This window comes from Pteropus medius, unplaced genomic scaffold, assembly GCF_902729225.1.
Source record: "Pteropus medius unplaced genomic scaffold, Ma_sr-lr_union100, whole genome shotgun sequence".
NCBI classification, from domain to species: domain Eukaryota; kingdom Metazoa; phylum Chordata; class Mammalia; order Chiroptera; family Pteropodidae; genus Pteropus; species Pteropus medius.
In genome coordinates, this window is record NW_024351800.1 from 1 (window position 1) to 13,405 (window position 13,405).

The following is a 13,405-nucleotide window of genomic DNA, read 5'->3' on the forward strand; positions in this document are numbered from 1 at the left end:
AGGTCTAAGGCATGGGAGAGGCACAAGCTCGTCAGTGGGGGACGCCCTGTCCTGACCCCCTCAGGGACAACAGTCCCTCCCCCAGGGCAGCGTCACCCCCAGGGACGCCGTGGCAGACCCGTTCTCCGTGAGTCCCACCTCACACGCTCTTCCTGTGACGCTGACATGCCTCCGTTTAAGAGCTGGGGTTCTGTGCCCCCCCCTGCGTGTCTGGCTGGGCCTGTGACTTTGGAGGCAGGGCTGTATGTGACTTCCTAGGCTGGCTGGTAAAACGCGACTCAGAGCCACTGCTGGGACCCTGCCGCCATGCTGGGAGGAAGCCCTAGCACCAGCAGCCACACGTGAGCCAGGAGGCCCTCCTCCGGCCTCCGCCCTCGACGGGCTGCAAGCGCATGGTGGCCCTGAGCGACGCCGCCTGGCCGAGCCCGGTCCAGCTCAGACCAGGCAAGGTAACAGCAGGAGGACTGCTGGGGCGCCCCCCCACACACACACTGGCGGGGTGCCCAGCGCTGCACGGCGCCCACTGAGCACTGCCTCTGGGCCAGGAGGGGCGGTGGGAAGTCACTCCAGGAACCGGTTCCGCCGTCTCCACCCACAGAAGTTACCCATCCAGCTGGGGACAGAGGCAACAACCGAGTGGCCGTGTACGGCACTGAGGGAGAACTCGCGGAGGGGATCAGGGACGCCCCGGAGGGTGCCCCCCGGCGAGGTAGCAGCATCGCGGCAGCCAGGTCCCTCCGAGGGCAGACAGTGCACAGAGGGCTGGGGAGGGTGATGGGAGATCTGTGGGCCACAGGGCGGGGGTCACAGGGAGGACGTGCACTGTATCCGAAGGACAACGGAAACCACGGGGTTCCCAGCACAAGGCAAGGACCAGGTGCTTCGGCGTCCACCAGGCACGTGGTGCCTCTCACGGTGCTGGCGGAGGCTGGTGGCCAGTGTGGCCACGACGGAAAGCAGGCAGCTAGCCCTGACCAGGCGCTCCCTGCTAGGTAACAAAGCGCCACCTCACCACTAGACGGCTGGCCCCCAGTGATTTTGTAGGGTTTGGCTGCCCTGTGGAAGGCCAAGCCAACCTCGTGGCTCCCCCTAGTTCAGAGATGGAACCGCAGCTCTGAGACGGGCAGCGAGCTGCCCGAGGTCACACAGAGTAAGAGGCTCCAGGGCCGCAACGGGTCTGCTGGGCGGAGGCAGGCGGTGGCCCATCACACCTGACATGTGCACACCCGCTGGTCCTTTACTGACCAAGGCCCTTCAGGATGCGCACTGTTGGGTTTCTGCTCACGGCCAGACCCTCAGACCTCCTACAGAGCCAGGCACACAGGGGACCTCACACGGGGACCTCACACAGGCGTCCTCCGAGGAAACTGACTCAACAGGGCACCACCCCAAACTGTCAACAAGGCTAACAGGGACACTCTGGACACCTGGCTGCCGGGAGGGCTCCAGGGGCTCTGCACTGGGCAAGGCAGAGTCCACAGTGGAGGCCGGCTGGGGAGTCTGACTCCTCCAGCATGACACACGGCGGCGACCTGCCAGTCCAAGAGTGCGGCTCAAATGACCCCAAGCCAAGAGCACACAGACACACATACACCACCACCACACGCCTGCGGGGCATTGGAAGACCTGGTTTGTGCTTCCCATCTGCAAGGCCAGCCACTGCCCCCATGGAACCTCAGTTTCCCCAAGTGGCTCGTAAGAAAGGTGAGTTACCTCTCCAAGAACCCTTTGGATCCAGGCGCCCAACACAAGGCAGGAACTGGCTGGTGAGGTCTGGCCTTGCACCCACATGCCCACCCCCTCTTTAGGGCAAAGGCAGGGCCTGTTGCTGCCCCTGGCGAGGTCGCCGGTGGGAGCGAATGGCCAGTCCGTCCCAGCATCCGCACCACGTACGCGTGTTCCGCTGAGATAAACACTGCACATGCCGCCACCACCAGCCCCGCGACGCGACCTGCTGCGCCTCCCTGCGCAGCCCAGCCGCTTCTGCTCTCCCGGCCTCAGCGGCCCCACCCATTTCACGGGGATCCCTCGCCGAGTCTGTGGACCTGTTCGGCGGCGGCCTGAACGCGTGCGTCCCCAGGCTGAACCGCCACGCACAAAAAAAGTCATTGACCGAGCCCCGGGCAGGTGCATTGTCTCGTTCCATCCTCAGCAGAGCCCCAGGAGGGACGGGGAGGTCCGCACTGTCCTACCCGACGCTCCAAAAGCAAAGTCAAAGTTTTTCGTCCCTGCTTTGACCTGACTTTCCAGGTGAGTTGGATCAAACGTCGCAGGTCCCAAACCCCCGAGATCCTCAAATCGTTCCAACTAAGAATTCCAAATTGTATCAGGCCCCCAGGGCTTCGGGACAGGGGTCCTGGCCGTGCGTTAGGGCCGAGAGGCGGCTCCGAGAAGTAACTTCGGGCCGCCAGGAAAGGCTGGGCTAACCCCGCCCGCCCCGAGGGAGCCCGACGCGGCCCCGACGCGGCCCCGGCGCGACGGCGACTCCGCGGAGCCCGGCACGGCGGCGCGGGGTCCCGCGCGGGGTCCGGCGGGGCGAGCGCGGCGCCGCGGCCGCGCACCCCGCGAAGTTGGCCGAGGCCAGGGCGACCGGGCCTGCACGGGCACCGGGGGTCGACGCGCGCCCCGGCCCGCCTGCCCCCCCGCGGCCCGGCGCCTCCGCTCCCCGCCCCTCCACGCCGGCTCAAGTGCGCGCTCCCCCCGCCGCCGCCGCCGCCGCGCCCGCACATGCGCACTGCAGCCCGCGATGTGGCAGCCGGGGGGTGGGGGGGCCGGGCCGGGGGCGGCTGCCGACACAGCCTCGCGCCCCTCGGGCCCCGACGGGCGCGGCGCCCCGGGCGCGGCCCCCTGGCCCCGGGGCGGGGGTCTTCGCGCCCGGAGCCCGCATGCGGCCGAGGCCGGGCGGCGGGGGCGCGGGCGCGCGGGGGCGGGGGGCCGGCTCCCCCGGCCCGCTCACTCACCTCCGCCATGGCCGTGTGTGCGCGGGAGGCGGCGGCCGCGCCGGGATTCCCGGATGCGGGGCCGCGCGCTCATTGGCCGCGGCGCCCGCGGAGGCGGGGCGCGGGGCGGGGCCAGGGGAGGGCGGGGCGCGGGCGGCGCATAGTAGGTGCGCGGACCGGGGTGCGCCGAGCGAGGGCGCGCGCGCGCGATGCGCCGGGCTCCGGGCCGCCGCCGGGCCCTGGCCTTGGCCTGCGAGGTGGGGGTGCTGTTTAATAAAAATACCGATTCCTGGAAGCCACACCTGCGCAGGGAGCTGGGGTCCCCTTTCGTCCTTCCAATCCCATGTCTGTTAGTGCCCCGGTGTTACAGGTGAGGAACCTGAGGCCCAGACGGACCGGCCACCCAGTGTGCGAGTGACAGAGCCCGAGTTGGAACTGAAGTCTGGGCAGCGTGCACGGTTCTGGAACTTTATGCAGTTTCGCACCAGTGGTGTTCCAGCTAGTATGTCAACCGATTGGGAAGCTTGCGAAATGCACCTTAGGACGAGCTTTGAGAGGGACAGGGACCCTCTCCCAGGGATCCCAGATGGTGACTAGCCGGATTCCAACCCAGAGCTGTTGAGCCGTGAAGCCCATCATTGTTTTTTTATAAATTGATTAAATACTGACGGGCCGTTTGCACAATCCGAACCTGTGCCAGGTGTGGGGGAGACAGGACAGCCTTAGCGGGTTCGCTACGTTTTACGTTTCAGACGGAGGAGCGCTGTGAGCATCAGGCGAGAGAGGAAGCGAGGAGGCCAGTGAGGAAACTTGGAGCAGGCAGAGATGTCGCAGGGAGAGTTGCCAAGGTACAGCCCACAAGGTGCCCTGACGGCCTGCAGGTGGGGAGCGCATGAAGGTCGCTCCCAGGTTCCTGACCTGCAGGAACGAGTGGACGCGGTTCCTCCTGAGACCCAGAGGAGGGAACTGGGCAGGTGGGGGACTCGAGCCCCATTCTTTCTGCAGCCATCAGCCAGCAGAGCACCGAGACGTCGAGCAGTGCTTGGTCTGACGGGGGCTCAACGACCGGGTGTTCGTCTTAGAGCAGCCAAGGGCGGGCGAGGTGGCATCGCGGCTGCTTTTATTGTGCAGGTCACACTGAGCCCGAGGTGCCTGTGGACCTCAGGACGCAGTCAGAGAAGCGACTCTGGGCGGAAGAGATTCAGGGAGAAACCCTCAAAGTTGAGGGAGGCTGATGTCTGACGTCGGAGGCGCTGGAGACAGCAGATGAAAGTGATTTGGAAATGAATGGACGGCACAAATGACAGGTTGGGTGCGAACATAAATATAATTATCTTTTCCTCTCGTCTGTTTGGCCTTCCAGCCCCTCCCACCTCCAGACCAGCCAAAGCGCTCAGAGCCAGCCACACACACAGGGTTAGGATGCACTCGGGCGTTTACTGGGAGAGGGGCCTCAGGCCAGGCCTGGGTACTCATACTTTTTTGGTGATGGTCTTGGGGGTGGCAAGCTCCTGCAGGCGAGGGGACGCCCGGGCCGTTAGGGAGGCTGGCGAGATGTAGTAGGGGTTGTAGCCCTCGTTGGCATCCCTGCGCTCCTTGGGCTTGGCCAGGGAGATGATCCGGGGACTGGCCACTGCTTTCTTGGTGACGTCCAGCACCTCCCAGCGCGGGGCTCGGTCAGGAACACACTTCTCTGACTGGGACTTGGGCACTGGAGGGGGCAGGAGAGAGGGACAGCGTCGGCACCAGAGCCTCAGGCATGCAGCCGCTGCCCCCGTGCAGGTCACTCTGCCAGGTCAGAGTTCCGAGTTCATGGCCCATCCGGCAGTGAAGAAGTGGACACACACGCAACATGCCCGTCCACACAGGGGAGTGTCACTCGCCATGAAGCGGGGAGGCGCTGACACTCGCCACGATGCGGACAAACCGTGAACACACGACGCTCGGTGAGGAAAGCCAGACACACAAGGCCACGGCGTGTGATTCCACAGATGTCAGACGTCTGGAACAGGCGTGTCCACAGGCAGGAAGTGGGCGAGTGGCTGTCAGGGGTGAGGAGGGGGCTCGGCGGGCCCTCTCACACGCTCCTCCCTCCTCTGGTGTGGCATTGGAGGGGGGTGGCAAGCAGTGACTGGGCCCGCGGGCCTGCTGGGTGGACTGGGGGTGCCGCTCCTTGGGGGCACAGGCCTTTCAGGGTTCAGCTCCCACCCCGTGCCCCTGAGCTCCTGCTCTCACTGCCCCGCGCTCCTGCAGCCTCAGCCAGGCCCTCTCAGGAGAGCTGGTGACGTGGCTCCCACCAGCCCATGTGCCTACGGAGCACCTAACATGGCCTGGAGTTTTACTCTCTTCGGTTTTAATGATATTGATTGATTTACTTAGATCAGCTGATTGGTTGGTTTTAATTTCCCTGAAGGAGCCACGCGTGGCGAGTAGCTGCTGGCGTGGACAGGCAGCTCTCGGGGGGAGAGGCTGTGTGTCAGCCAGGTTCCCTCGTCACCCCTCCTCTGCGGGGAGCCCCAGCACACACGGCCTGCTTGGGGACTAGGAAGGAGGCGATCGTGGTGTCACTGCCTGAGCCCAGAACCTCTGTGCAAATGGAAAGGACACCCTCTTCTCGGCAAACAAGCACCCGCTCGGTGGAGGGGCCCTTGCTGAAAAGAAAGTGGGGTTCCTTCCACCAGTGGGCACAAGCCCACACAGGGCCACTGCTGGGCGAAGCCACCAAGGCTGGGCTAGAGCTTGCCAGGCAGTCGGGCCTCGGTGGCCCCTTGGGGGCCGGAAAGACCAGGCGCAGAACCCGGCCGCCTTCGGGCCCCTCTGAGAGAATGCTCGGGCGGTTCCAACCCTGTAACGTCTGGGCTTCAAACGCTGTTGACCCCGACTCAGCAGCAGTGACTGAGTCCACTGCCACACAGCACACGTGTGGACACAGAGGAACGAAAGCCGTGGGCGCCTCCCAGCCACAGAGCCCGGGCCGTTCCTCTGTCGTGACGTCACCCTTTAAGTAGCCGTCACACCCGTTAGTGGGTGAGTCCGCCGCTTGAAGAGCACCGGTGTAGACACGCGCACACGGTCGGGTGTGCGCAGGTGCATCAGAAGTGCGTGTGCAAACGAGCGCATATTTGTGCTCCAAGTGAGAGAGACAGGGAGACGGAACGGCCCAAGGCAGCTGTCCCCATGTGTCCCTGCGTCCTGCTCACTGCTGACCGGTGACCGGTCATTTAACAAACATAAAGGGACTGAGTAAGCGAACGAATCAGACAAACGAACGAAAGATCCCGTGCGCCGAGTTAAGAGGAGGGACTGACTGGGGAGAGGTCCCCCGGCGACGTCCCCCACAGCTGGTCGGGGACCACCATATGGAAAGAGCTGCTCCAAATCAATGACCAAAAATGCGGGAGATAGGAATCGAGAAAGGGTAGCGTGGAGCGAACCCACACGGCCCATCACGCTCTCTGGCAGGGGATGCGCGGCGTCTCCAAAGCCTGTGACATCGTGGGCTCGGCACAGAGAAGGCCGCAAAGGACAGACAGACACACGGACATACCGTGAGGATCTGGGGACAGTGTTCTTGGGGGGGTGGGGGTGGTAGGGGACAGATGACAAGGGCCCTGAGCAGAGAAGCAGGACCCAACTTAGCAGCAGGGCTGCCACACAGTTAAAGGTGAGGGGGTGCTGCCACTGGGGTGGAGAGCCACCGCTCTGGTCCAGAGATATGTGGGGGGCTGGGGAGGGGGGTTCTGTCGTGCTCAGAAGGCCCAGGCCACAGGGCTCTTGGGGCATGGGCCGTGGGGTGCGGCGGGGGGCGCCGGAGGGTGCACGCTCACAGGCACGCGAGCGGCACACGTGCTTGTGGCTCTACGTGTACCCGTGTCACACCCAGGGGAGCACGGCACGCTACAGAGTCTGGTGGCCGGACTCCTGAAGCTCCTCCGCGTCACCCAGGCTCTCGACAGTTAGCTGACGTTGCTGTGCCGCCCGGGGACCGGGGTCTCATTTGTTTTAAAGGATGGAAGGAAATCAGGTGGCCACTTCAGAGCTGCCCTTGCACCTCGTCCCTGGCCCTGCGCCCCCTTTCTCCTCGGCACCCACCGTCCTGCTAGGGGACACACTGCGGCAGCACAGACCTCCGGCCGCGACCCGTCCCCCCGGCCTGCACAGGGCGACTTGTCCCCCAGGGCCTGACAACAGGTCTGCACTTCGGAGGGAGATGAAGGGGGTGCGGAGCGTGATGCCCGCAGGAGTGGGCCCAACGTCCAGGCCTCCGGCCGGTGCCCACCCTGCCCGTGTCCAGTGGGGCAGGCCACAGGACCCACTCACTGGCCAAGTGAAGGAGCCGGTTGTAGTCAGACACATGTGGCTTGGGTTTCGGTACGGGGTCCCACTCTGCCAGCAGGGTGGCCGGAGTCCTGGGCTTTGCCAGCTGGAGGATCCTCGAGCTGGGGACGGCCATCTGGGCCGCCTTGGACACCCGGGACACCTGAGAGCAGGAGGAGAGAGGAAGGAGCTAGACCGTTCCTGATTTCCCACGGGCCCGGACCAGAGAGACCCTGTCAGGGACACGAGGAACGGAAGGCTCCCCGGGAAGAAGTCCGTCTGTGACGCGTGCAGCCACCCTGAGCAGACACCCTCAACAAAGCGGTCACCGGAGCCCACAAGGCCCGGCCCGTCACGCAGCAGAGGCAGGTTACACGGCCCGTCACCCCTCTGTCGACCGGGAAAGTACGTCGAAACAACACGGCGTCGCCCCTTGCGATGCAACCGATGCGGCCAAGATGAAAACGTCCGACATCATCAGGCCCTGGCGAGAGTGTCGAGGGACAGACGCCTCGGCTGGCGGGGCCGGCAGCTCGGCCACCTCCGGTGCCGCTGAGCACGGGCACGCGTGGTGGCTGCCGGTGCGGAGACAGAGGCTCACGCGGGGCACGGAGCTGCGGTCCAGCGCCACTCCCCGGGGACGTGGTGCCCTCCGACCGTTAGAATGCTGCTTCCCCGTAAGTCAGACGTGGACTCATGGGACGTTGAGGGGAAATCACGGAATGAGATGCCACAGCTGCACGCCACGCACGCGCTGACGGCGGCCCGGGGGCTGTGAGCGTCACGGTGTCGAGCGGTGGCGGTGGGCTCTACGGTCTGCTCCCCACTCCCCAGCGAGGCCGCCACACGGCGGCTGAGGGGGGGGGGCCCGGGAACGGGGTGGGGGGGAGTGGAGCACCCACCTCAGACATGTGGGTGCTCCAGATGTTGTTCCGGACTTTCGGGGTGGCCAGCTCCCGCAGGCGGTTGGAGGCGTGGTGTTCCAGGGTGGACCGAGGGACGGGCCAGACAGGGTTGGTCCTGAGGGGGCGGCACGTTTAAGGCGCTCGCTCCCCCCGGGGGACGTGTGAGCACGTGTGCGCGTGTGCCCGCTTCGGCCCTCTCTGATCTGGGGGCACGGGAGGACCTGGGACGCGGAGGCTTGGAGAAGCACCCTAAGACGGACTCATAAAAGACCCGTGAGAGGATCCCGGGTGTGCTTAGGGCTGGGGCCGCGCTGTCCCCAGGTCTTCCCCCGACACCCGTCGCCAGCACGTCCAGGTTGGAACACCCAGGGACAGCAGGGCGTCTGCCGCTGAGCCTCCCCAGTCAGGCCCCGCCTCGCCCCGCTCCAGAAACGGAACCGCGTCCGTCGATCCGGGGCCGACTCGGCCTAGTCCTGTGTCTCTGAGGTCGGGACGCAGCGCCTGCAGCTGCCAGCCCCGTGTCGGGAGCGGGGATGCAGCTGTCCCACTGCGGTCCCCTCTGCTCTACAGGTGCTAAGTTTCATGAAGCCTCACTGAATTATCTGCGGGTCACGCTGATTCGTCACTTTCACAGACAAAGGCTTAGAAACCGTGTGAGACATGGGGACGCCTAAGGCCGAGTGATCTGAACGCTCGCACGCACCACCCCGGCCCTCGGCCCGGGTTCTGTTCTCCCCACGTATGCCCCGACCCTGCACCACACCCCGCCAGGGGAGGCAGGGGACAGCTCCGCCCGCCCGACCCCCAGCACCTCTGCCCCTCACCTGCAATGATTGTAAAACTCCGAGTAGAACCTTTTGGGCCGGGCCAGCTCCTCCACACGGCGGGACACAGCTGCACAAACGGGAGACGGCCACCCTGAGCCCTGTCCGCCCACAGGCCCTTCCTCTCCACGGACCAGCCTCTGAGGCTGGAGCAAGACCGTGCGAGCCTCGGGCCCCCACAGCTCTGCGCCAGACACCCCTGAGGGGTGGCTTTTGCGGTCCCCATTCCGGTGACAGGCTCAGGGGCCTGGCGTCCCTCGCTCAGAGCCCCACGAGCCCCTCGACAAGGCCCGTGTGGCCGACAGCCCGCCGGCCGGGAAACTGGACTTGGGCCCGGGGTTTGCGCAGGCCGAGGGCCCCCCGTCCGTGTCGCCGTGGGGAAGCGGTGACACCGAGGAGGGAGCCCACCCGTCACTGCTCCCCAGCAGTGCGCGTCCCCGAGGTGTCGTGCTCGAAGGGACCCGGTCCTCTCAAAAAGGGCAAGAGCCGCGTGGGCAGAAGGCAAGGGGTCCTCGGGTCAGGGAATGCCGGCCCCGTTTCGGCCGTGGTGCAGGCCGGGGTTCCCCCTGGAGGGTTTGCCACCCGTGTCACCTCCAGGACCAGCCTCCAGCTGGCTCTGACTCCTCAGGGGACAGGGTCCAGACAAGGGCCACTAGAGGACGGGGTCGGGGTGGGGACAGACACCCTGGGAGATGGAGGAGCAGGGAGGGTCTCCGGGAGGCCAGGGCCAGGGGGGCCTGAGGTCTGGGGTAAGACGGGGGTGAACCAACCCCAGGAGATCAAGGGCAGCATGACAGACAGGGTGGCCAGGCACCAGAGCTGGGACAAGGGCCACCTCCAGCCAAGCCCTGAGGCAGGTGGCCCCTGACAGAGAAGTAGACGGGGTGGGCTCAACCTACCGGGCACGGTGACAGTGAGGGTGGTGTCTTCCAGGAACCTGTCTGTCCAGTACACGGATGGCCTGGAATGCACCCGGGCGTGGCTCAGGGCAAGGGAAGCCAGCACGGGCCTCCTGCACCCCGCTCTGAAACGAGTCAGGGTGCCCCCCTCCCCCGCAAACGCAGGCGCACAGACAGGACGGTGAGGACGGGGCAGGGCTGCTGGGGGAAGCTGGGGTCAGGCCAGAGCTCAGGGAGGAGAGGGCCAGCAGGCAGGGCAGAGACACGGGGCCGTGTCCATTATTTTGATTTTCAGAGAAAGAGAAGCTGGAAGAAAAAGTTGCAGCTGAGAAAGGGGCCCTGCCCGGCTGTCCCCTGACCTGGGAAGGGGACAGAGAGGACAGGCTCCTGGGACTCACCAGTAGACACAGAACTGCAGGGTCCACAGGCGCGGGGAGACCCAGGCGTAGCCCGCACAGCGGCACCGCGTCCTGCGGCGACACAGGCCCGCAGCCTCGCTCTGCAGCTTCCGCTGCCCGCACGCCTCGCTCTCCTAGGCCAGCACCCAGAGGCCACCACGGGCCACCGTGCCCGCGTCCCCACCGCTGGCACCCTGACTTCTCGCCCCGGTGCACCGTGTGGGTGACAGACGGATGGGCTGCTCTGCTCCATGCAGACCCCCGCACCTGCCTCTAGCGACGAGGCTGCCGGCTCACCTGTCTCTCAGGACCTGCCAGGTGGTCTTGGGTTTCGCCAGCTCCAAGAGCCGCCGGCCGCCCTTCCTCCCTCTGGCGACCAATGAGCGGGGGAGCTTCGGGGTGATGGACACGGACAGCCTGAGGGAGGCGGTGCGGTGGTGAGGCCGTTGTGCCCGGCTCTCCGGCCCAAGAGTCCCCTCGCCCTCCGAAGCACCCCCGTCCCCGGGCGAATTCCGGTGGCGAAAGCCGGGGATGGCCCTGTCCTCCCTCGGCACCAGACCAGTGACCCTGCCCAGGCGGCCCCTTCCCTCCCGCCCCGCGCCTCCCAGGCGTGCGCATCTCCCCCGTGTCCGGGTCCCCAGGCCCGAGTCCCAGAGACGCCCCAGAAGCCCTTGGACGATGGGTTCCCAGGACCTCCCCGGGCCCCGTCGTTGGCGAGCCGTTCATCACGGGTCACGTCCACGGGGACGCGTGCGGCTCGGGTGGCCGCGCCTCCCAGCTGGGAGACCCCCCCCCCGTTTCTTTTCCTGTCTGTCTGGCCGTGGGCCGCCCCCCTGGGCCTCCCAGCTCCGGGTCTGAACTCCCTCCGACTCCAAACTGGCCCTTCGGCAGGGTATCCCGCCGCGCACCACTTGCGGCCCGGACGGGGTCGTTTGCTGACTTCGCCGCAGACGCCAGCGAGGGTGCTGCCCGTCCTGTCTGACGCGCGCGTACCCTAGGATGACGCATGGGTCCGGGGGGACCCGGCTTGCTGCGAGAGCACCGCGCCTCAGGGCCCGGGGTGCTGGGGCGCTGCTGCCCCGCCCCCCGCGCCCGCGCCTGCGCACCTCGTTTCGCGCACCTCGTTTCGGGCACCTCGCCCTCCTCCTCATCCGTTCTGAGCACCCGCTCCAGCTCCGGGACAGCCTCTCCTGGGTCCTGGGCATCCAGGAATTCATCCCCGGCCACCTCCTCAGGAAGGATTTCTTCCTCCTGGTCTTCGAAGCCCAGCTTCCCATCACCTAGGTCCTGGTACGCGGAGGCCCCGGACCGCAGGCTCTCGTACCCGGCGCTCGGCGGGCCCAGGGCATCGCTGTCCCGCCCCGTTTCCAGCCTGGCCTCGGCCTCCGGGTCATGCTGGTCGTAAAGCAAACTTTGCTCGGGGTCGCCCATGGACGGGCTCCCCGGCCCTGCAGCCTCGCACCCCACACACCCAAGGCACCCAATGTATCTGTGGTCACCCGGCAACAGGAGAATGGCCCGCCCAGGTTCTCTGCGGCCACATTCCACATTCCTCTCCTGTCACTCCGCCTTCCTGCGCCATAAACTGGCTGCATGTGTCCCCCGGGGGGCTTTGCGTTGGCTGGTCCCCCTGCCCACGCGTGTCCCCATGCCTGGTCTCGGTGCGTCCCAGCGTCTCTCGTTAGATTTCCCTGTGGCGTTTGGTATCACCCAAAAGGACATTACTGATTTATTCGTTTTCTTCTCTGCCTTGTAGAAAGTCAGGTCCCCAAACTAGGGGCTGAGAGTGTCCCATCAGAGAGGTGCCGGGCCCACAGAAAGCTCTCGGGAAGAGCTGCCGAGTGAATGGTGGGGCCACCCTCTCACTTGACAGGAAGCCGAATCCCCTTCTCGGTTCTTTCTGGGACCATCCGTGCTGTGTAGAGCTCAAGCAGCCATGCTGTGACCATGAGCCCTGCTAGTCTGACGATGCTGAGCCGAAGGGTGGGTCTTTGGTGGCGTCCTTGAGCCTATGAACTTGGCAGCCCTGGAGACCTCTGTGTGTGTGTGTCGGGGGCGGGCAACACAGACAGGGAGGGGAGAGGCCACCGCGACGTCCCAGGCCCAACGGACACCACGCCACGCACGGCAAGAGCGGACTTGCCGAGCCCAGCCCGGGACGCAGTCACATCTCCATGACTTTAGGCCACTAATTTGGGGCTGTCTGTTGGGCAGCCGTCCTGTCCTGAGCGTTTGTCAAAGCAGCCCACCTCCTCCAAAACCTTTCCCTGACCACCTGTCGAAAGCAGAGCTTTCTCGTTTTTCTCCCTGAATCAATGGGACTTTGATGGTTGTCTCACAGCAGTTATCATGACCTTACTCCGCGTCGCGTTTTCAACTATCTTTTTGCCTCATCGGAATCCGGGCTTCCGTGGCTCAAGGGCCCCGCTGGCCTTGTCTCTGCCCAGACTCGCCGCCGGTCTCGGCTACGCGGTGCGCGGGAGGAGCGGAGCTGCAGTACCGCAGAGGTGCCACAAGAGGGCGCCCCTCTCAAGGGCATGTTGGTCCCTCTCAGGGACTTGGCGACACCGCCTCCCCGAAGCCTCCTCGCAGTCCGTCCTGCGAGATGGGTTTCAGGGTTGCCACCTCCATCGCCCCAGATCGCACAGTATTCAGCGCCAGGCTGCCTGGCGGGGTCAGCGTTGGAGAATGTCAGTCATTGCAAAATGCAGCAGTGTTGGAAATGGCCGAAGGGAGCTTTTCTGTGCAAAAGCTGAGGGATAGGTGTCCTTCCCGCCTCTGGGAAAGGGGTGCTCCAGCGGAGGGCGAAACGAGAGCTCGGCACCGACGCCCTGCACGCTGCATTCCGTGCACAGTGTGGTTCCCATGGAGACGCAGGGGGCGAGACCCGTGGCGCGCAAAGCTTCCTGGCCCGCGCGCGCGGCCGGAACTGCGGGCCGTTCTCCCCAACGCCGGGAGTCGGTGAGCTGGGAGCGAGTCCGCGCGGGGGTCCTGGGAAAGGGAGGCGAGGGTCTGGCGACAAAGACGCAGACGGCCCGGCAAGGCTTGGAGGCCTGCGGATGGAGCCTGGCTTCTCAGGAAAGTGCAGAGGGGCCTGAGGGGCACCATCTGCTGCATGTCCCT

At 65.7% G+C, this 13,405-nt stretch overlaps 1 protein-coding gene and 1 long non-coding RNA gene across 3 annotated transcripts; one reads left to right on the top strand and one right to left on the bottom strand.

Annotated features, from left to right (window-relative positions):
- Positions 1-3,123: 3,123 nt before the first annotated feature.
- LOC120589126 (uncharacterized) lies at positions 3,124-4,272 on the top strand. The gene is made up of 3 exons (XR_005649390.1): positions 3,124-3,309; positions 3,692-3,787; positions 4,071-4,272. It is a non-coding gene; the product is annotated as an uncharacterized LOC120589126 (long non-coding RNA).
- A 108-nt stretch (positions 4,273-4,380) lies between these two features.
- Positions 4,381-11,829, bottom strand: SPMAP2 (sperm microtubule associated protein 2). 2 transcript variants are annotated; one of them, XM_039846528.1, is made up of 8 exons: positions 11,403-11,829; positions 10,580-10,699; positions 10,283-10,354; positions 9,885-9,946; positions 8,986-9,055; positions 8,159-8,276; positions 7,260-7,419; positions 4,381-4,650 (listed from the first exon to the last, which is right to left on the bottom strand). In XM_039846528.1, the coding sequence occupies exons 1-8, from the start codon at positions 11,711-11,713 to the stop codon at positions 4,412-4,414; spliced, it is 1,152 nt and encodes a 383-aa protein (XP_039702462.1). In that variant the 5' UTR covers positions 11,714-11,829; the 3' UTR covers positions 4,381-4,411. The 2 variants fall into 2 exon arrangements, with proteins under 2 accessions (XP_039702462.1, XP_039702463.1); XM_039846529.1 differs by lacking the exon at positions 10,283-10,354.
- Positions 11,830-13,405: the final 1,576 nt, after the last annotated feature.

Coding starts and splice junctions, on each gene's coding strand:
- SPMAP2 (XM_039846528.1), bottom strand. CDS start 11,713: ATGGGCGACCCCGAGCAAAGTTTGCTTTACGACCAGCATGACCCGGAG. Junction 10,355..10,579: donor TGGCAGGTCCTGAGAGACAG/GTGAGCCGGCAG, acceptor GTGTCGCCGCAG/GACGCGGTGCCGCTGTGCGG. Junction 7,420..8,158: donor GGAGCACCCACATGTCTGAG/GTGGGTGCTCCA, acceptor TCCTGCTCTCAG/GTGTCCCGGGTGTCCAAGGC.